At 36.7% G+C, this 23,705-nt stretch overlaps 2 protein-coding genes across 2 annotated transcripts in view; both read left to right on the top strand.

The window, feature by feature from the left end:
• Positions 1-11,142: 11,142 nt before the first annotated feature.
• On the top strand, positions 11,143-13,155 carry LOC109096562 (C-X-C chemokine receptor type 4-B-like). Its single transcript, XM_019110168.2, has 2 exons — positions 11,143-11,267; positions 11,565-13,155. Exons 1-2 carry the CDS (start codon positions 11,253-11,255, stop codon positions 12,609-12,611), a joined length of 1,062 nt encoding a protein of 353 aa, XP_018965713.1. The 5' UTR covers positions 11,143-11,252; the 3' UTR covers positions 12,612-13,155.
• Positions 13,156-15,421: 2,266 nt separating this feature from the next.
• Positions 15,422-23,705, top strand: part of LOC109105252 (aspartate--tRNA ligase, cytoplasmic-like) — a 32,811-nt gene continuing 24,527 nt past the window's right edge. The window contains exons 1-5 of the mRNA XM_042731036.1: positions 15,422-15,596; positions 19,053-19,155; positions 20,026-20,055; positions 20,424-20,481; positions 21,178-21,270. Of these exons, the coding sequence (XP_042586970.1) occupies positions 15,574-15,596; positions 19,053-19,155; positions 20,026-20,055; positions 20,424-20,481; positions 21,178-21,270 (307 nt within the window). The 5' untranslated portion in view covers positions 15,422-15,573. The remainder of the gene's footprint in view (positions 15,597-19,052; positions 19,156-20,025; positions 20,056-20,423; positions 20,482-21,177; positions 21,271-23,705) is intronic.

Genomic DNA, 23,705 nt, shown 5'->3' with positions numbered 1-23,705 from the left:
CATAATCAGCTTTCTTTCACAGATGGCAGTGCACATGTTGTTTTCCATATGTGCATATGTGTTTGTGTGATGTATTTATTTTGGGAAAATTCAGTGACCTTTGAAGGAACAAACTAATTTTGTGAAGGGAATCAGAAAAAAAAAAAAGAAGCAAACCCTGCTCTGTCTTTGTTAGCCAATGAGTTGCATTAATACTGACAGGACTAAGCAGATTGGGAGATTTATAACTAAAGTGCCATGACTTCTGAACTCTGTTCTACCCTGGAGTGCTGTAATGAACATGTGACCCTGCCCTCGAAGCACAGCTATAACAAACAGGAGCAAGATGTTACATAATTAACTTCTCAACCGTGCCATGCTAAAATCTGTTGACATATGAGAAGATGTGTAAAACTGTGTCGCCTTATCATTCTCCATGAGTTTGTGGGAACAGTGTATGTGATATGATCTTAGTTCTTGTATTTTTGGTGCTTGGTGAAGATGGTTAATCAGTGAACCTGATGTGAAGACATTTTAAAACAGGACAATCTGTTTACCACAAACATAAATCAGATTAGATACACCAGTTTCAGTACGAGAGACTGTAAACACCAAACAAATTTCTCAAGAGAAACGTTTTGGTTTAGAGTAGAAAAGTTTAGAGTGTTGGTCTCTATCTCGAACATTTTCACCCACATTTTTTTTTTTTCTGTTAATAGAGTTGATTTTAGTAGTTTTGATTTTGAATACGGTGCAAATTTTAAACTGTATCCAAATCAAATAATTAAAACCATACAACAAGATTATAATTTTGACAACCAGTCTTGACTGCACCTGTCAAGCTCAACCATTCAACACTGTTACCCAAATTATAAGAAAAAAAATAAAATAAATAAAATAAAAAAAAATCAATTTTCAATAACAATTAATCAACGGTTCACCCTAGCTATTAGCCCCTACAGAGTACAACTAGGTTAAATTTGCAACCGTACTACTCATATTTTTCTTTAACATACATATCTATACAGTAAAAAAATAAATAAAAATAATAATAATTATAAATTAAACAAGAAGTTACAAATAACACGGAAGTTGTAAATAAAACAAGTATTATTGGAGTATTTGAGTTTTTGTGCTCAACAATTTCATGTTTTATCCAATGTGTTACATGTCATTTCTCTGTAATTGTTTTTGAAATTTAATAGTAATTTCTGAAATATGTTCTCTTTTCTTTCAGTATATAAAAATGCATACATATATGCATGTGTGCATAAATAAATAAAATTTACGTAATGTTTTTTGCAGGACAATATTTGACAAAAATAGTACACAACTCAGTCTTGTCCCAAATTCTGGTAACAGTGTTCCAAATTTCATAGAAAAAAAACAGTGGATTAATGCAAATAAATTAAACAGACATTAAATGCAAATAAATAAATAAGTAAATAAAACACCTCATATAATATTTATTTTTCTGAAGGTTAAACACTACCATTTACTGACCATTTTATTGGAAAAGGGGAACAAATACTTTTTAAGACTTTCAGACCTTACTTTGTACTCTATTTTAGGAAAGTGGTCACTGACTTTCCACCCATTGAGCAGATAATGGTGGAAAGAAGCCCGGTGGGAAGCCTTGAAACCCTGAGCTGAATGCAGTTCTGCTCCAGATGTGTCACTCTGCCATTTTCCACAGCAACAAAGCACAATCTCCGCTCCGCTTGTGTGCTTTCAGAACGGCCGTGTCATGTCACTAATCTCTGGGCGCTTGCCTTTGTGTGTGGCTCCTTCAAGCCTGAGCTGTAGCTATTCACTCTGAGCAGACCACACTTCACACCTCCTGTCCTCCAACCCCCCAACAATACAAGAGAAGAGGCCATCTGCCCCTCTAATAGATGTCAGGAATACAAGCGTGCATCCATATATTTTTAATGTATGCAATGTCCAAAAAACATTATTTCTTATATATTATATCTTAAACTGTGGAAAAAGTTTCTGTTTCATTAAGGGCTCTGAGGTGAACCGAAGTGAAAAAAAAAAAAAAAACCCTTGCACCCATAAGTGAGGGGGTGTTATTATGTATTCATGTCTCTTTAGGAATGAATATGAGCTTAACACGGTCAATATAGAGCCTGACGAGTCTCTGCGGCCACTTTAGTTTCCCTTTCTATCGTTTGGTTAAAATGTCATAGAGCTTGCTTTAAAGTGGCTTTCTTGATCATGAATAAGCCCCTCTCTCGTTACAGGTGACACCGAGGTGAATTCGCAGAACCCTGTCCACATGACAGACCGCAAAGCCAGAACTCACCAAAATAAGACCTTTTCCAGTGGAAAGCGGACCAGTGTGAATTCAAGCTTGTCAGTGACCTCACTGCGTGTTGAGAAAGGGAAACAAACAAATCAACTTCTTGTTTTTAACAGTTGTTCTCACGCAACCAGTGTGCAAAACAGGGAAATGCGTAGATGAGTAGTGTGACAGTGACTCATCAATGTCCTCAGCTATTGATTTAATTTCATTTTATCATGCATAAACAGGCTGTAGTTTTAGGTTGGGGGAGTTAACTAGACAGGGGAAGTTTCTCTGAGGTTTGAACAACATGAGAAGCAGCAGCCATCAGCAGAACACAGGCCAGGTTCAACAAGAGTTCAGCCACTGGAACACTGTGTTTGAAGTAACATGTTGAAAGGCAGAAGTTTGGTGGGCAGTGAAAGGGAGAGCTAATTACCCCGCAGACATCAGCAGACGGCTTCATTTTTTATTGCATGTTTTTTCAGACTAAATGGCACTGGTTAAAACAGCTCTACTGGAAGGTGTTCAGGCATTTATGCTCAAATACTTCTTAATGTAAGTGATTTTAGAACACCTGCTTTCTAGAGTGTTCTTGCCATTTGCTTATGTCATTGAATAAAGAAGTCAGAAACGGTTTTATAGTCTTACGTATGTCCTACAGTGTTCACTGCCCCCAAGCAACTCACTGAGCAGCCTTCATCAAACAGACAAAATGAGTTTAAGGTATGATGACAATACATTTCTGTAAATAAATATAGGTCATATAAATCGGATTGTTTACATATTGTTTGATTCTTGTGTTCTGCAATAATCATTTTAATTAAAGATATTTTCAAGGTATAGTTCACTCAAAATGAAATTTCTTTAATCATTTATACATATATGAGTTTCTTAGAACCAAGCAGTTGATAGCCATCGAAATTCCACAGTATGGAAAAAAATACTATGCAAGTCAATGGCTACCGTCAACTGTTTGGTTACTAACATTCTTCAGAATATCTTCTATTATCTTCAACAAAAGAAAGAAACTCATACAGGTTTGGAACAACTTAAGAGTGAGTAAATTATGACAGAATGTTAATTTTTGTGTGAACTATGCCTTTTATGCCTTTATTAATGCTAGATTGAATACAAACCGTAAGTATGAGAAACTATTAGTAGCCTAATGGTTGACAAGCTGAGACACAATGTATATATATAACAAAGGCACAGGCACATTAAAAATGTCATTTGAATAACAGATCTATTTTGAATGATTTTATGATTCAGTGTTTTACGCTTCCCTGATAAATGTGAAATAAGTGATTTGGCCTTAGGAACACTAACAATAATCCAAGTAGAAAGCAAGGAAATAGGATATGGGTGTCTGAGGGCAAAGACAAAGCACTCTGAAGCTGGTTGAGCAATAATTTCTGGTGTCTGACACTGAGGACTGAAAAGGTGATTCAGTCTGAGTAATGAGCCGAAAGCACAGGTGTTGTCATCACTTGGAAATATGATAACATTGATTTAATTAACATCAGCCATGGATGCCAAAAAAATGTTAGCACAAGAAATGCTTTTAGTTCTCAACAACAGAACATCTGTTAGGAAACAACAGTCAGAATTTACAATTAGACATGTCATTTCTGCATTTTTATTTATTTTATACCCTTTAACACTTGTAAAACATGTAATGAAACCATGCCATGGAAATTAAACAAAAAAATATCTCATTCTGCATCCTCTATAGAGTTTAGTTCCCTCCTGGACTACCAGCTGCATCTGTTGATGTATCTTCAAGTCAGTTCTTCTTGTCAGTTACATATAAAACCAGATGGAAATCACCCCGGGGACATGGCCCTGCTAATTCAATTAGACAGGCCTCAGCCGTAGCCCTAGACATAAGCAGTGAGTGGATACCCTGAAAAATGGCAGATTGATCCCCACTGCCACCCTGAAGGCTCAGGGCCCATGATTGATCAGACATTGATTTGATTTGAAGTGAGAGTAAAGAGCACTTTCCTGGGCTCTAAGTAAGAGGTCTGAACAAGATTTCCCTTGTCAAATCGTCTGCGTCTTCTGTAGTGACTTTGGCTGTGAACAATAGGGGCTTACAGTTGTATGCAATTCAAGCACAATTCAAAACACATTGCTGCGAGTGAATCAGAATAGAAGAATGTGATATTATGAGAAATATACAGCACCCAATATCTGTCTAGTTTTAAAGACTACACTCAAAGCAAGAAATATGCTATGGCCTTTTGAGGCTCGTATCATGCAACCCAAATGGTCTTTTAAACAAAATGTGGACATGTTGTTCAATATATCTTTGTGATTTCAGCCAAATGTGACAATAGACAAGCTGACTAACTTGTAATTTAACTTTTGTGCTTACTGAAAACAGTTCAAATGTTTAATGTTTTCAAGACCCCCCACTTTTTGTTATGACTGTCTTCGAGGGGTTTGAGCCTTAATTGACGCTGTTAAATGTGAAGTAAACACACAATGCTTACATCAGGATTATATTTTGGCTACTTCACAGCAATCCTCTCAGTTTCATTGTCTGGAACCTGTCGACAACAGGTTTTATCAGTGAAGCCATCTCAGAATTAACAAGCCATAACAGGGAAAAAGGGAAATTGTGGTGTGAAATGTAATACAAAATAACTAAGAAGCCGTTACATACAAAGCTCTTAATGCAGGGAGTTATATTCCCTGTCTGTCCACGGAAAAAGCCAGGAGGCGGAAACTTTAGCATGGGGAAAGGGAGTCCTCTGTTTGCTTTTCTTAAAACCCAAAGCCTCATGGGAATCTCCTTTCAGTTTCCGACTTTGATATACTTTAAACATACAAATAACAAGACAGTATTATCTGTTGACATGATAAACGTTTAATGAACCCTGTGGGAAATACTGAGTCAATTATATAGTGTGCATTGCATATAAAAGTCAACAATAAGCAAAAAAGTTGTGTGTACATGTGTACCCCAATGAAAAGTTAATTAAACTTTGCAAAAATATATACTTAAATATAAGTATCTGTGAGTACATGGCATCGCACAGCAGTCAGGCGTCAGGATTTGAAGTTCAGACAGTTGAGAAGCCTATAATTATGGCAAGACTTTCACTGTGTGGCCCATTATTATAGCTTACAGCCTATGAAATTGAGGAACAAAAACAAGTCATGTTAACAGGTGCTTGTTTTTCATCTTGCTCTCTCTTTCACCTCCAGACATGAAGCACAGAAAAATAACCATTTGTTTTCAGTTTGCTCCAGGCCATTGCTCCGGTCTTGTCTTTCAGGCATGCTTTCAGGCAAGAAACCAGATCTTGGTGAAGACAAAGTGTGCCGTTATATGACTTTGCTGGTTATGAGTGCTTTGTTTCAGTCTGGTGTTTAAGAAATATCTGGATGTCAGAGCTCTGATGCAGCACTAATATTTTTGATGCTATGGTGTTCATGTTGGTGATGTGGGTCCGAGTCTGGCATGCACTGTGCCCATACCTAAAAATATGTCAACATTTATTCTCAAAAGTTATTGTGAGAAATGTGAAAGTGAAAAAGTGACGTGACATACAGCCAAGTATGGTGACCCATACTCAGAATTCATGCTCTGAATTTAACCCATCCTAAGTGCACACACACAGCAGTGAACACACACACACAGTGAACACACACCCGGAGAAGTGGGCAGCCATTTATGCGGTGGTCATCTGATATTAAAGATGCTCTATAATATATGAAAAAATATGAAAAACAAAAATGTAGTTTGAGAAAAAAAAAAAGTTAAAATATGTATAATATTTAATATGATAATTTTAATCCTAGTCCTAGTACCTCAAGTGTGGATGTGTAAACACTTCCCCCTGGTGTCTAATGGAAATTAGAATATCAATATCTTACATAAGTAAGAGAAAATGAAGGTACTTTTTTTGATTGTGATTGTTTGTTTTCTTGAAGTATCAGCACTGATGTTTTTGCTCTATATCTTGACTGACTTTACCTCAAATCTCACTTGACAGGGGACTAATCACACATCAGTCGCCTAATAAATAATAAACAACTCTGAATTGCATTGTGGGTGCACTGAACACTCATTAGCAGAGTGCTTAAGACTCTTCCGTTCACCTACTCATGAGCTCTTACGAGTTGTCATCTGGTGCACCGTCCCTCTTATCTGTGTCAAGTGAAGCAGAATTGAACAGGCCATGTGTTTGATGTGCCCTTTCTCCTCTACTTAAGCCACTCTGGCCATATGGGCGGATTTAGAGCTGGGGACACTTGAAAGGGGGCAAAAGGAGTGGCTGCCCCTCAACCCTTCTGTCACAGATAGTCATAGTGCTTTGCTGAATGCACACAATAGGCTCTATTGGAAGGTCCGACACAGGTAGGTCTGTAAATAAAACAGCTGGTAAGTCTGACAGTTGTTATGGAGTGAATTTTCCTCTGATAGAACAACAGACAGAGGGAAGCTGCACTTATGAGGTCTATTTACCAAACGATTGCCTGTAAAGTTAACCCTTTAATTTACCCAGCATAACAGCTTAATAGCAGTGATAACACTATATTTAGCTATTGTGCCCAAACTAGGAAAAAGGATTTGGCTGTTTTGTAATCCGATGTGACATACTAACACTAGTCTTCCATTGGTCACTTTCAGTATTGCACACTAAACCACAATTTAGTCGTTAGTGAAGGAAGGTAGGAACTTATCATGGAGAAACAGCAAACACCCTTCCCTTCAGACTTCATCTCATCCAAGAAAGGCTTGTGAGATGCTGTTGTGGTTTGTTTGGGCTATGAGCCAATAATGAATATAAATTTCAAGCAACACCCCAGGGGAAGTGTCACCATTTAAAACTTAATTTTACCCAACCTATTTTTTCCTTTTTCATTACCCCTTCGTTTTCGAAGTGAAGTCGTGTCAGGACGTGTGGGCAAAGAAAACGCGTCAGTGATTTTTTTTTTATATGCAAACCGTAGTGCTTCCTGTTGTAAGTCAACACCTCGGGCACCCACACGACGCTCATGGTACAGCATGTGACTGCCTGTTTTACGTGGTTTCAGCATAGCTCATGTGTAAACAACATGCAGCAAATCGGCAAATTGAGAGTCAACATTTCTGATTGCAAACTGTGTTCATCTGAACAGTATAGTTTTTGAAATGGACTCCAAACTTTATGAAGGCACATCTCAAACCTGTCCAACAAATTCTCCTGTGAATAAATGGCCCTCTCCTCTAATTTCAAAGCTCAAAACCATGACCTAATGCTATAAGAGGAAGAGCTTTCAGAAAGTCAATAAGTCTGCCCCACACCCAAGTAGGAAGCATAAAAAGGTGCCTTTCGTAGATAAGGCAAACCTTTGTCCTTAAAAATTTCCATTGTTCAGTCATAAGACTTACTTTAAACAGTCCTTTAAGACATTTCCTTAAATTTCTGTGATATGCTATAGGCTTAAAACTGTGGTTGTGTCTAAACTCACTGAATATCAATGTTTCAATGTCATGAATGCATAAGAACTGGATTTTTTCACTGACACACGCCTAAACTGAGAAAATATGCTTTATGATATGTGAGTGACACTATCATTTAGTCACGAAAGATGAAAAATATTCAGAGCTATTATAGAACATGAATGGGCAAATCTTAACATGTCATTGTCCTGGTTATATTTCACTGCTCTTTTTGAAGGGAGGTGGGTGAAAAATATGCAGAACACAACCACAAAGATGCTTGAATTAAGTAGACAACAGCCATCCAACATGCATGTACATTAATAAATATCCCAAAGCAGAACCATATGTAAAAGATGTATGTTTTCAAGCTCACAAAAAGCCCTTCAGCTATTTTGATCTAAATGATTTGCCAACTAAGAGCAGATAAAACCTAATTACCCTTGATCTTAAAATGAGCTTTTAGAGATGTTTAGATTCTACTTCGCATTTAAAACTAGTTAGGTAAAACATATTTAATTAAAACATAGCTAGTATTTTTCCCTTTAAATAACTAAAGAGGATCATTATCTGTTTTTTCTGTACTGTAATCATGTGATATATTTACCTCTAAATTTGACTTTTAAAAAAGCAAATCAGGATGAAAACAAAACAAATATTCAACCTGCTTGGGTTTTTTAATGTCAGATCAAAGCACAAAAATCTCAACAGTCTCCACGCAAACAGCTGGGTGGTAATAGCTGGAAACCCCCTAGCTCTGAATTTTATGATTAATTATGTATCATTGCATATTTTTCAAACAGCACTATCTTATGAACAAGAGCTGATCCTTCAGCCCTCATATTATTATGAATGTGATCCTTTGCAAGCTTGCTGACGGCCATGAATGAGTTGTGGCTGCAAAACAAGCATTGTTTACCACAAAAATTAAATACACAATTCCTTCACTATCTATACTTCATTCTTTTACCTTATTTCCATGTTTATTCCCTGCTCCTTAGCTCCCTTGCCACTCTTCACACTTTTTATTTAAATTCTAAACAGCACACGGATCCTTTGTATTGCGGGTACAGGCAGCATATACAGACAGATTGTGTTTAGTGCTCTCAGGACAGGGTATCTTATATTTCACAGGGGGGATTCTAGCTCTGTTTAGCGAAACACATCCTCCTGACCTGACCCTCACTCATATAATTGAAAGAAAACAAAACATGGAGGCATTGGCAAGTTAATAATTCAGCCTGGAATGACCTGTCAAAACCTGTTTTAACTTTCGACGGTGGAGTTTGAGTTGAATCTACTTGTGAAAATGCTTACAGTTTGCATTTTTTCTAATTTCATGCCATTTAACTGAAAATCATAGCATTAAATGTTGCAGATGTATTAGATTAATGATCTAGAAATAGTGGAGAAGCTTAAATATTTCATGTCTTAACATTTCCATAATTTTCCATTTAGTAGTTAATAAGCATTATGTAATGTGCAGTTGCAACTATAAGCTTAGCCTTTCTGATCTATTATAACATAAAATACAGAAAGAATAACCTATAGGTATACCATACATTTGCTGAGTGATTTATATTATAAGCTCTAGACCTTTAAGTGTCTGAACTGTAAGTTTTGTAGGATCAAGTGTTTATTGTTATTGGACACAGTTACATGATCCTTAAGAAAAAGTGCATAAAAATTCTCTCATGTCTTCATCTGTCAGTGAACACTTTTACATCTACTTATATTTTTTTCCTGAGTCACCTTCATTCCGTATCCATTACTCACCAGAGGCCCATGCTGTTGATGTTTCACAGTAACACATGGAAGGAGGAATTCCATCTGTGCGGTCCACAGGGCTCTAATGCTAAGAGCACCAATAGGGATCGACCTAATGAGAGGACAGACATAACAACAAACACTAAAAGAAACCTAAATTAACTAGATGGCAAAGATGTTGCTCAAAAATGAAACGAATAAATTACTTAGTCTCATATTTCAAAGAAACGCGATTCTGTCATAGCTGAGATTTAGTAGAGTCACAGAGAGTTTGGATCTGTCATGAAATGTTAGTCTAGGCATATGATGGAAGTGACTGCGTGACCTTCTTCTTTCATCACTCACGGTTCCTTCAACAATCACAGTTTTGCACTAAACAAATTGCAAAGAGGACCAGAGGAGATCTGTCATCTAGTAAATCACACTACAAAGCCTAAAGCCTCCACAAGTAACGGCCTTCGCACTGTTCTTCACCCAAGAAACACGATGTGATCATAAACAAAACTGCTGGGGTGTCTGGGAGGACATTTTAGGTGGTGGGAAAGTTCACTTCAGTTGATCTGATTAAATGAATATGTAAGGGATAATCTACAGTCAGATGGTCTTTAATGGAATCGTTCACCCAAAAATAAAATTTGATGAAAATGTATTCACCCTCAGACCATCCAAGATGTATATGAGCTTGTTTCTTCATCAGCATTACAAATTTAGCATTATATTTTTAATCCAAAACAGTTCTTAACAAATATTTTGATGAAAGAGGATAACAGGGGATGGAATTTTTCACTGAAGGAAGCATTATCATCTACTATTTTTGTCAGAAGTGATTGTTTGGATTGAAAATGTCTTAATGATGGATTTGTTTCTTAGGTACACAGCTTTTTACTTTATAAAATGTTAACAGATGGACTAGAGTCGTGTGGATTATTTGTGGATTATTGTGACGTTTGGACTCCCATTCTGACGGCACCCATTCACTGCTGAGGATCCATTGCTGAGCAAGTGACATTATAATCAAAACATCAAAATACTTAAAAATTAACAAACAAACCCATCAACATCTTAAATGTCCAAAATATGAAATTTTTTCTAATTTACATTAATAAATCATAATTTTTTTGTTTTGTTTTTTTTTTCAGCAAATTTTTATTTTTGGGTGAACTGTTACTTTAACACAAAATAAACCCTGTCAGATGATCAGGACCCCAGCACAAAAGAGAGTGGCTGGTATTGCCCTTAAGGGAATTAATTTGCCATAACGACCTGCTGACTGTTCATTATCCCTCTTGTAGCTGCTTAGCAAATAAATAAATCGACATCAAATAGTCCATTAAATTGAATTCAAATTATAATATAAAATAAGTTTTAAAATCTATCTATCTATCTATCTATCTATCTATCTATCTGTCTGTCTGTCTGTCTATCTGTCTATCTGTCTGTCTGTCTGTCTGTCTGTCTGTCTATCTATCTATCTGGATTTGTGATATAAGCAGTGCCATTGAAGCAAAAAGTCTGTGTACAAAATATTTTTGTACCAGGCATGAGTGAAACATACAAATATAAAGGTAATGTCAATAACCATTGGAGGCAGTGTGCATTCATAATACAGCGCAGGAGAGCGCTGCCTTGTTGAGCTCCGCCTACCTCATGGCCCCGCCCTGTTGAATAAAAAGGGGGCGTGCCAGGCTCCACGTTTAAAAGCTGCTGGAGGTGATGCTCCGTTGACTGAAGTGTGTGGAGACTATTTACGCGGCTTATACGTTCATCTGTTTGAACAACATGGACTTTTACGATGTAAGCTGATTTAGGACAAATGTAAATCGCTCTGTAGTCTGATGTTTGATTAAATACTTTAAAATTAATAAGGCTTAGTCTGTTTTATGTTTATCATGTCTTGCAACCTGCACTTTGGGTGTCACGTTTTACCATTTAGGTTTAGCATGTTGTTTTAAGATATTTTAGAAGTTTTTAAAATAAGTATCTGTTTTATTTTTTTAAAAAGTGTTTGTAATTTACAATGTTTAATGTTACTTTGGGATTTTTAACATAAAATTTATGTGAAATTAATCAATATACTGTTATTTTCTGCAGCACATCATTTTAGACAACAGCTCAGACTCAGGGTCTGGAGACTTTGACTTTGATGAATTCTGTGACCTGTCGGTCGGCAACGACTTCCAGAAGATCTTCCTTCCTATCGTATATGGGATTATATTTGTCCTGGGAATCATTGGCAATGGACTTGTTGTTCTTGTGATGGGCTTCCAAAAGAAGTCAAAGAACATGACAGACAAATACAGGTTGCATCTCTCCATCGCCGACCTCCTTTTTGTCCTCACGTTACCCTTTTGGGCTGTGGATGCGGCTAGCGGATGGCTTTTTGGGGAATTCCTGTGCGTCACTGTCAATATGATCTACACTCTGAATCTCTACAGCAGCGTGCTGATTCTGGCCTTCATCAGCCTGGATAGATACCTAGCGGTCGTCCGTGCCACAAACAGCCAGAACTTTAGGAGGTTGCTCGCAGAAAAGGTGATCTATCTTGGAGTTTGGCTTCCAGCGACCCTCCTCACCGTGCCCGATCTGGTGTTCGCCAAAGTCCACAACACGGGCATGAATACGATCTGCGAGCTCACCTACCCACAGCAAGCGAACATAGTATGGAAAGCCGCTTTCCGTTTCCAGCACATCATCGTTGGCTTTTTGCTGCCTGGTCTGATCATTCTGACCTGTTACTGTATCATCATCTCAAAACTGTCCAAGAACTCCAAAGGTCAGGCCCTGAAGAAGAAGGCGCTGAAGACAACTGTCATCCTCATCCTCTGCTTTTTCATCTGCTGGTTGCCTTACTGTGCCGGCATCCTGGTGGACGCTCTGGTGATGTTGAATGTCATATCTCACAGCTGTTTCCTGGAGCAGGGTCTGGAGAAATGGATCTTCTTTACTGAGGCGCTTGCGTATTTCCACTGCTGTCTCAACCCCATCCTTTATGCTTTCCTGGGAGTCAGATTCAGTAAATCCGCCCGTAAGGCTCTGAGCATCAGCAGTAGATCAAGTCACAAGATGCTGACCAAGAAAAGAGGTCCTATATCATCGGTATCTACCGAGTCAGAGTCATCTAGTGTCCTGTCGAGTTAATGGAAACTTGTACATAAAACTTTCCTACGTGGATGATTAAGCTTACTTTTTTTTTTTTTTTAAAGTACTTTACTACACCTTTTGTATATTTTAAACTTGTGTTGATGATGATTCTGTAACACTTTTTATTCAACTACTTTAATTTTTTTTTTTTTTTTTTTTTACTTTTTTCCTTAGTATTTTTATTGCAGAACCTTAAGGCAGAGCCTTGACAAAGTCTGTATACTTGCAGAAGTTATGAACAAACTGTTACAAAGTCTTTTGTCTGATTCCGAATGTGTAGTGTAAATTATTTGTACATAGTTCATTGTTTGCCATTGTGTGTGTGTGAGTGTGTGTGTTTGTGTTTGTGTTTGTGTTTGTGTGTGTGTGCACTTAGCTTTTCCTATTTCCCCGTAAGCTTTTTAATATTTATTGAAACGGTAGCTCACACTGTAAAAATTAAAAAAAAAAAAGTTTAAAAAGGGGTTGTAATTTAATCTTGTCACAATTGTTGTATTTTTCCTTCTATTTCATAATAAAACCTAAAAATCACCAATTTTAATGAGGTCTGACAGTGTCATTACTTCTCTCCAGTGGGCATACGCACACACACATACACACACCCCTCCACCCCAATCTCTCAGTGGGGGGTGGGGCAGAGCTGAAGTGGAGTGAAGGTCTGTCAAGTTACCAAAACAAAAGCTCCACCTGATCTCCTGCTGAACAGAATGGCTGAGGAGAGGGTCTGTAATTTTAAGAACATCTGTGTTCTTTAGCATTTTAAGCAACTGCTGATACAAGACACCCATCAACCTACAAAGGGACAGAATTGGCGGTCCTTCGGGATTTCTGTTGTGGTATCAGATAACAAGTAAAAGAAGTTAATAAGGTAGTTTGAAGATGTCAAGTTTGAAATGATAAAATCTACAGAATAGAATACAAATGTAATGTCTTACACTGGTATAAGATAAAACATTTTAGAAACATTTTAATGGGAATTAACAAAACCTATCAAGAAAATGTCCCACAAATCAAAAATAAAAAACAAAAGACAATTAAATACATGTTATCCTCTACTTTATTGTTGTAATGTTTTGAAGTTTTAGTTTTATTATATACAGTTTTTCTCTAATGATTCTCATTAATGCAATACTGTAATTTCTTATATTAGAAATAAAAAATACTCTAACTTAGATTTAAAACAGCATAAATTATCAATATAACAAAAATTGCAATGGCAAATCAGTAATTTACCTTTTAAATTATAAATAGAAATGACAAATATTCTTTATTTTGTCTTTTGATTTTGTTAATTCTTACTTTCTTAAGAATTTATATAGGATTACTGTTAATACTGTAAGCCATGCACTTTTGACCTCTGTTTGCAACGCAAAAGATTTCAGTCATCAAGTTGTGGTCTATTGCTTGATAAATAATCATCATGTAACAGAAGCAAGTTAACACCCCTGAAGAAACTATAAACCACAGTGGCAGAACATAGATATTCACAAGGTTTATATTGTAATGGCTTAACTCATGTTTAACACAGTGGGCTAAAATTACCATTTCTAAAGAGTCCAATGAGGTGTGAAGTACCCTGCATCAGACTTTAAGGTCTATGGTTATTTTTCAGTGTCTGCTCTCACAGTAAGAAGCCAGTAAAAATAGAGCATTCGGTGCTGCATTTTGTTCATTTGGAAATGTTTTGGAATGGTTCTGTCATTAGCATAAGAGCTGTTCTCAAAAGCCACGCCACACCATTAACACTCCATTGAGCTCAGCTGGACCATCTCTCCCATCTCTAAACTGCCATTTGAAAAGAGACAAACCAAAAGGAGCTTCTGGAGATCTGCTGGGAAAACCCTATATTATCAAATCCCGGCTCTCAGACAAACCTTAGCCAAGCACATCACAGGTCAAAAACAGATGTTAAGTTCATCCAAACACTCAAATCACAGCCCTTTGATAATTCATGCCTTTAATAATTAGTCTTAAAGAAAATAATTATGTGAGAACAAAAGAACACGTAGAAAGTATGATAGCCTTCTGTATTTAGAAAGTAATGAATTAAGGTAAAAAAAAGAAAAGAAAGAAAGAAAACAAGTTGCTTTATTAAAGCCAGCTGCTTCTCGAAAATGGCCAGAAATTTGATCAACCTGTTTATTTAGATGTGTAAATAAGGCTATAAAGGGAGCTTTATTACACAGAAGGTTTATCAGACTGTATTTCCTACTCTTGCCATTGGTTTATTATTATGTTTACATTGTTTTGGCTGAAGGATCAGGAAGGCAGTTTCCTGCATCAGGACCTCCTGTGACCAATAGCTCTTGAAAGACTTTATAGCTCTATAACACAACTGAACAGAACAAACAGAAATGGTGGTGTGTATCTCAAGAGGAAGAGTGTTTTGAGGTAATTTATTGCCTTGTTAATTATCCAGTGACCCTGGTTATATGAAGCAATCCTACTGAGAAAAATATAAACATATAATATATACAGTATGTATGTTATATATAATATATATTATTTATATGTTTACATGTTCCACGGTATCTCTATGCTACGGAAATTAATATTTGTCATGTTACAGAAGCGTTTTTAGCAGCCCTCAACCATAGAGGCTGAACATATTCATGATTTAACACATGTTTAACACATTTTTTTCAGGGATGGGAGTAGGATTGTACTGTTAACATATAATGTTTTATTTCACTTAATAATTTTACTGTTTTATTTACACGAGTTGAGCAGCTCAAAGACGCGCGTGCGCGGACAAACCAGTAACTAGGAACCTTTTTTTTTTCCCCGCGGAGACGTGTTCTACACGGACTCGCGATGAGGCTGTGAATGTGCAACAGCAAAACACTTCCACACTTTTCCACATGTCCACCGTTCCCAGTGGCTGTCTTTGCACATTAACAAAACTGAAATCTTGAATATCTAGTGCTTTCGTTTCACTACATCCGTTCAGAGCCGAACTATGACTAAAGACAATGTACAAGGGTGAGAATACGATCTCATTGTTTTCTGCGGATGTGTAATATTAGCGGTCATCCATTAGCTTGCCTTGCGTTGCAGATGATTGCATCAGCAGTTTAGAAATCTTTAACTATGACAGCTGAACAGTGTCTTTATATACTAACACTTGGAGTTAAACAAGTGATCAGATATGCTAAATAACTTTTGCAACAGTTTTAACTTTAATTTGTGAATTATCTTGTCTTAATACCTTAGTTTGGAATCAATTTACTGACATAGAAGAGAATAAATCTTAGGTAACGTTAGGTTATCCATCGTGGAGACGTTTAAATGCAATACAGGTAATAAACCGAGTTAGTGTGGAGTAATTTAATGTAAAGAAAGCATTTGATATGGATAAGCAGTGCTTATGATGTAGGCCTACTAGTTGGAGAAAAGCATTTTCAATAATTGATGTGGAAAATAATCTATAAAGTAATGAAAATGAACCCCGGATCAGATAAAATAGACCATTGTAATAATAGTTCTTTTAATAGTAGAATTTCCAATAAGTAAACACCTTGACCAACTTTTACTTTTCAAAAACCAAAGTAATATTTCAAACACAGTGTGAAAGTAAGAAAGCTTCGTTTTGACCTCAGAAATTCATTACAATGATTGTTTTCATGTTAGTTATTAGCAGATGAATTATTAAACTGATTATTTATATAATAATGCTGTGCTGTGCCCAAAGCAGTGTTATGTGAACAATACTGTCTTTGGTTTAACATATAAACCATAATTTGATGAGTCAACGGCTGCTGTCTGGGGTGGTGTGGAGGGCATCTGAATGCTTCACCTTTATTTTTATAGCCCTGCTCTGCTCCGGGCCTTGTGTTTCTGTGTAAATACATAACCTCGGATCTGGCACAGGTCTTTAATTATCGGCAGCCTTCTCATTCTCTTCTATCTGCCCCAGTGCTTCCAATTTCCTGTGAGCAGAAATTGCAGTGATGCTTTGGGGGACCGTCATCCGTGAATTCACTTGAAAACTGCTCCGTGCTGTGCATATCTTCACTGTGGCCCTTTATGTCCTCTGCTGCCGTTACGTGCTAATGCATAATGCAGAGGGGGGAGTGGAGTTGTTTATTGTCCACTTTGGCACGGTTGAGGCCTCAGCGGTGCCCACGGCTGGACCGTTGTTGTCTTGGACGTGGTAGTGCTGTGGAAGACTTTCACCGATCCACTGTGCTTTAACTTCTGTAGCTCTGTGTACAGGCACTTGATCCTGTGTTGTTGCCTGAGGGCTGCCATATGGTCGCCTGCCCAGATTCTGCTGTTTTTGGAGGTTCTTTGTAGATCAGTGTTGGATAAAGGGCAAGACTTTGCAGTGGAGTCACAGTTTCTCTGTTTGTTCTATTGTTTGGAGTAATCAGTGTTAATTCTGTTAAATGTCTTGAGGTGGTGCATGGGTTTGTTCTGCTCATGTTGTTGACCACCTGTTACTCTTGTGGTTTCAGGTTAAATGGTGCTATTCATATCCTTAAAGCGAAAGAACAGAATTTAAATTTAGCAAATGAGTGATTTGTAATGGGTGTATTTAAAGCAGTTGGTCAGTCCTGTTAACCGGAAACCATGTGCTATATAATGAGAGTTTAAAATGGTAATGGAGATCACAGAGGCATGTCATGTCCTTTAACCTCTGCCCTGTGATCAGTTTACATATTGTTGGGGTTTCTGTGTAATTGTGTTTGTTTTAAATAACTGTTGCACTGCTTGGTAATTCATCTCTGCCGTATTAACTAATGATGGATGGGTGGTAGTCTTGGCAAATGTTAGACTCACTTGGTTAATGGAGTTGGTTAGCCAAGTGTCTGAACTAATGAAGCAATGGACTCAGGTGTTAATGTCAAAAAGGAAAGTCATTTCAGAGTAACTGATTTTATTTTTATGATCGCTAAGACAAACAATATCTAAATGAAAGATTTCTTTCTAAGTAAGCGTGTTTCCTGTCATATCATTATATCGAGGAATTAAGCTAATGTCTATGGTTTTTTTAATTGGCAATTCTTACATTGAGCAGAATGGCCAATGTCATTTATTAATTTATTAATAGGCTAGTAAATAACATTTTTGTAAGATTTCTGAAAGAAGACTTTTATACTCACCAAGGCTGCTATAAATACTATTATGAAATGTTATTGTAATTTAAAAATATCTATTTCCTATTTTAATTAGTGCTGTCAAATGATTAATTGCGATTAATTGTATCCAAAATAAAAGTTTTTGTTTACATAATGTGTGTGTGTGTACTGTGTATATTATATATATATATATATATATATATATATATATATATATATATATATATATATATATATATATATATATAAATAGACACTCATGCATGAATATATTTAAGAAAATATGTTGTATACAAATTATATGAATATAAATATATACATGTAAATATTTTCTAAATGTATATAAATAGAGATTTATTCCTGTGATGGCAAAGCTGAATTTTTAGCAGTCTTCAGTGTGACATGATCCTTCAGAAATAATTGTAATATTATGATTTGCTATTGAAGAAACGTTTCTTATTATTATCAATGCTGTAAACAGTTGTACTGCTTAATGTTTTTCGGAAAACAGTAATAATTTTTTAGGGTTCTTTAATGAACAGAAAGATCAAAATAATAGAATTTATTTGAAAAATATTTTCTTTTTTGTTTCATTATAATTTTAACTTGCTAAATAAAAGTACTGATTTCTTTAATAAAAAAAAAATCATACTAAGCCCAAGTCTTTGAACTGTTGTGTATATATCAAGACATTATACAAGATAACTGACAATTTACCATAAATAATTTTTGGGAGGCATTTAATGTGTAAATATATAAAATATATATAGCCTAAGTGTTTGGTAATTATTCAGTACCATCTGACACGCTCACCATGCTACCACTACAGCCTCTTTTTAATCACTGTGTTAGTTACTATTTGCGCTTGTGATCATGTGACCTCATATGGACTGAAAAACTGCCATTGCCAATATGAAACTGAATTGAAATGACATCATTAAAAGTGAACTGAAATAACTATTTTCATTATCGATCGTTACTCACTTCCATGTACCATTATATCAGTCTGTGGCTACAATATGGGACAACCATATCACCTGAATGATGTTACATATGTGCTACTGTGTAGACAGACATCACTCTTCCTGTGCTGCTATAACTGGACTACCTTAACCACAGGAGCACAAACAAGCAGACATTACTGATGAAAGTCTAATTTAGCCTCTGTTGTTTTTTTGGGCATGTTGAAACAATAGATGAAAGATACAACAACTTAAAAGCCAGCGGGATGCTGTGCCTATGTGTGTAAGCCGAGGCTGGAATGCTTTTCCCCATCTTTCAAAAAAGCTTTCCGGAAGGAAATAAGATGGAAGTTTGACAGAGCTGTTTTTTCTTGTGTGGTGTTTTCCTGTTTTAGAGCCGGTGAGGAGGAGCAGCAGGCCCAGTCGAAGAAAGCCCTGAAGAAACAGCAGAAGGAAGCAGAGAAAGCGGCGAAGAAGGCAGAGAAGCAGGCCAAGCTGGTGAGTGTGTGCCAGGAGACGCTCTGCTGCCCATGGCCCACCACTGCCGTATGGAGGGGTTTGCATTGTTTTACAATTCCTGTGATTACAAATCTGTGTATGTGCCTGAACAAAGTCACATTTGTGTATCCAGAAAATTTTTCCCCAATATTTTAACCAGTCAAAATGAGCATTGTGCTTATTTTGTTTGCTTAATGTCTTATTTTATTAGAAGTGAGTGAAATTTGGGCTGTGAGGTTTGTTCAGTACTGTATTGGCTTTTTTTTTAAATTATTGTTTAAAATAGATTTTATCAAAGAAGGAAAAACAAAACAAAGAGAATTACAGTAATTTGCAGAAGGTTTGTGAAAAGCATACTCTCCCTGGAAAAGTCATAATATTATTATTATATATAAATTTATATATAAAAATACTAAAATAGTAATAAAAATAATATACAATAAAAAATAATGAAAACAGTCCAATAAAACCATGTACAAATATTTTACTTAAAGACTTTTTTTTGTCTGCTGGACATCTGTGCAACATTTTGTCTGCGTGAGGGTTCAAGAGACATGAGCAAAACAAATGTATAAAGTCATTTTTACTTAAACTGACACATTGATTTGAGTAATTTACAAAGAATCCAATTCTGTTTTACCTAGAAAAGCCATTTTATTTTCCATTTTAGCACTCTAATGTACTTGCAGACATCAGTAAGTGTTTGAATTTGTATCATTGCATTTTGGTAAGTTTTAAAGTGAACTTTCAGTGCTTGCCTTTCTCCAGAATAATCAGTATGTGTTTAATGTTTGTGTTCCCTCGTACGGAGGGGCTGTTTTCCCTCTACTGTTGAAGTTTTATTGAAATCAGTTACTCTCTTTGATTCAGGCCGCAGAGCAGCAGGAAGCTGATGAGGATGTAAGTATTTACTGTTCACTGTCCAAATTCACATTTTCTGTCTGTTATTAGCTATATCAAGTGTTAAAGAAAAAAAAAAAATTATGCACTTACATTCTTAGTGTTCCAATTTATATTATTTATATATATATATATATATATATAGCTCAAATAGAATTCTTTTATGATGCTTTTGTGGTGGTTTTGCATCATTCTTGAGGCTTGAAGGTTTAAGTACCCATTCAAACATTCTCCTTTAGTGGTACACAGAAGAAAGTAATGTTTTAAATAACATAAGGGTGAATAAACGATGATAGAACAGATTTTTTTTGCTGAACTGTTCCTTTAATATTCATTACCATCCCTATCTTCTTCTCTTCTCCTCCCAGGATTTTGCCAAGGATCGCTATGGGATCTGTCCTATGGTCCAATCCCAGCAGAAACTGGGTCAGTGTCCTTCTCAGTTTTTAAGTGGAGATTTAGGAGGGCATCTCGCTCCCACAGGATGAATATAGACAGGTTTCCCAGTGCAAAATCTGCTGTAGACTGATAATTAGGAATGTCTTTAAGCTTAAGAGATGATCTAATGCAGTCGGGATCTCCCTGGCGTCCCCTTTAGCTCTCCCTGATGTTCCTCCCCTCGCTGTCACACGTAATAGTCTTGAATAACTGTACGAGATAAATCTCGGATGAGGAATTAGGGTGACATTACTCTCGACTGTCCGGCTGTGAGTTTTTAAGCTCTGCTGCTACAGAACAAAGTCGTCTCCCACCAGCATTCCTCTCGGGCAGAGATAGACGAAGCTTTCATGTGGGTGGATTCCGGATCAGCCAAACGCCCTGAGCACTTTAACTGGGGCTGAGCGGGACCGCCTCGTCTCTGCTGTCTCATAATAAAGTCATAATGCGAGTCAGCGCAGGCAGGGTGACACTGTATTTGTCAAAACGGAGAAGAATTCACATGATGGTCACCTTTCAGACGGGGCTTGTTATGTTTCTTATTTATTAGCCCTCCTCCTGGTGGCTTTGTAATCCGAGTGAATGTCTTTGTGGAGATCTGTGTACAAGGGGGGAGGCCTGTCGTCTTTGATGTCTTTTCTCTGAGACTCTCTCTCTCTCTCTCTCTCTTCTGGATGGAGGCAGACAGGGCGTTGGTGCGTGTCCAGGACCTGACACCCGAGAAGGCAGAGCAGCAGATCTGGGTGCGCGCCAGAATTCACACTAGCAGAGCTAAAGGTAAACGCCTTCTCACTGTTACACAAGTTCATCTGCTGCTGGAAGTGTTGCTCAATTCATTTCAACACGTGGAAGATGCTCTTACCAAAGCTCAAGGGTATCTTATTTGACATGCGGGCTGTATTATTGCATTAATAAACACTAAAATTACAGTTCCTTTAGCTCAAATGACAATTGACAAAATGTGAAGTATGCAGCAAGACAAATTACATTGGCCTCACTGGCAGTTTTGCCAAAAGTTAAGACGTTTTATTTCAAAGTTGGACTAAAAATATGATATATATGTATATCTGAGGTGATAACTTCACATGTTTCAAAAATACTGCTTCTTATACCATTTTTGTAGTATATATAGTATGTGTATAATGCACAGTATGCTGTTAGCTATACTTTATTTTATCTAGACTTATTGTCATATGTTCCTCAATGCATGTGATGCACATTCTTAATATAATGTAATATAATAGAATTTTTCCTGCTTTTCAGTCCCATAATTTTCCATACCTGTGGGTAATGGAGGTGATGAGGACCATGAGGGATATGGGTGCCTTCAACATGTGCCTTATCTGTGCCAAATTTTTTATATGGATGAATTGCAATGACGTTGAAAGCTTATGAAAATAGTGGCCATTTTCACTACAGAACTGACAAATACTCCTTGTGGCTGCGTTTTATTAATAGTACTTAATGACGTCATTAGAAACTGTTTGGTTGTATCCTCACCCTAAATGAAACTTTGTGGCTTCCCCTGTCTGTCTCACACAATCCAAGTCTGAAGGGCCCACACGTACACGTCTGCTTTAAGAGTGCAGTAATGAATAAACCATGGCTATATCACTCGTTTCCTTCCACTACGACTTCCATGTCAAGGATGCTTTAACCTCCAGCTTCCTTCATTCTGTCAGTGTGCTCTGGGCTGAAGGATGTCCTTCAGCACAACAACATCCTGATTTGCTCTGCGATGAAGGGTCTGTTTTTAACTACCACCTCTGAACACTGAGGGGGACTTCAAAGAGTCTGGGTGGCCTCTGATCTTGACCTGATCCGTGTCAGGTTTACACAAATCAGAGTTTGTTCACTCTCAAGGTGTCTGATTAGCAGTTTGGCGACAAGTCAAAACTACACGTATTGTGTCTTTCAAAGAGACGTCCAGACGGTTGATAGCTGATTGGTAACAGTAAATTTGGTGCTCTTTTGTTGAACAAGCATGCTCTACTTTGATATCAAATCTAAATTCTAGTTTGTTAGAGATTTGAATAAGTAAATTTCTTTAGTATTTGGTTAAAATTTATTGTTGATTCACTCAGATTTTTCACTGGTTTTGTGACCAGACACTGTCTATTATGAATTGGCAGTGTTGTAAAGGTTACTTTGAAATGTAATTGGTTAAAGATTACAAGTTTCCTTATTTAAAATATAATAATTAGGTTTTGTAATCAGAAACCAGCTATTATAAACTAGTTAGTTTCTCTAAAGATAACATTAAACGGCATTTACAGTGCATATTATAATGTGATATATTTCAGATTGGGATCTATTTGGTTGTGAAGTAAGCAGATTATTATTATGATACATTTTTATTTTATTAGTGGTGCCGTTATTGTTCTCAGACTTTGAACAATCCATAACTAGTACTATTCAGGCCCTGTTTACACTAGTGCAGTTTCGTTTTAAAACGCATAACTTTTGCTACGGTTACGAATATCGTTTACACTACTCCAGCGTTTTCGACCCTCGAAAACTGAGACTTTTGAAAATGCTGCAGACCCGTTTTAGTTCGAAAACTCCGGGATTGCGTTTCAGTGTAAATGGACCAAAATGGAGACATTTGAAAATGGTGGCGTGGCTGCCCACATTCTCAATACATATCCACAACTAACTATTAAACAATAAAATCAATCCCATTCTATTACACACAAATCTATTCTATTCTATTCCATCATTCTATTCTATTCTATTCTATTCTATTCTATTCTATTCTATTCTATTCTATTCTATTCTATTCTATTCTAGAAAATATCACTTCCCCCAAACTTTTGAACTTTAGTGTGTATTAAAGGGATACTCCACCCCAAGATTAAAATATTGTCGTTAATCACTTACCCTCATGTCGTTCCAGACCCGTAAAAGCTTTGTTCGTCTTCGGAACACAATTTAATATATTTTGGATGAAAACCGGGAGGCTTGTGACTGTCCCATAGACTGCCAAGTAAAATACACTGTCAAGGTCCAGAAAAGTATGAAAAGCATCGTCAGAATAGTCCATCTGCCATCAGTGGTTAAATCGTAATGTTATGAAGCAACGACAATACTTTTTGTACACAAGCTTCCCGGTTTTCATCCAAAATATATTGAACGACATGGAGGTAAGTGATTGACAAAATTTTCATTTTGGGGTGGAGTATCCCTTTAAGTTATATTATTGTGCTTTTTGT

This window comes from Cyprinus carpio, chromosome B9 (genome assembly GCF_018340385.1).
Source record: "Cyprinus carpio isolate SPL01 chromosome B9, ASM1834038v1, whole genome shotgun sequence".
Lineage (NCBI taxonomy): Eukaryota > Metazoa > Chordata > Actinopteri > Cypriniformes > Cyprinidae > Cyprinus > Cyprinus carpio.
The sequence above is the reverse complement of the archived record's forward strand: the minus strand, read 5'-3'. Positions and strand labels throughout refer to the sequence as shown.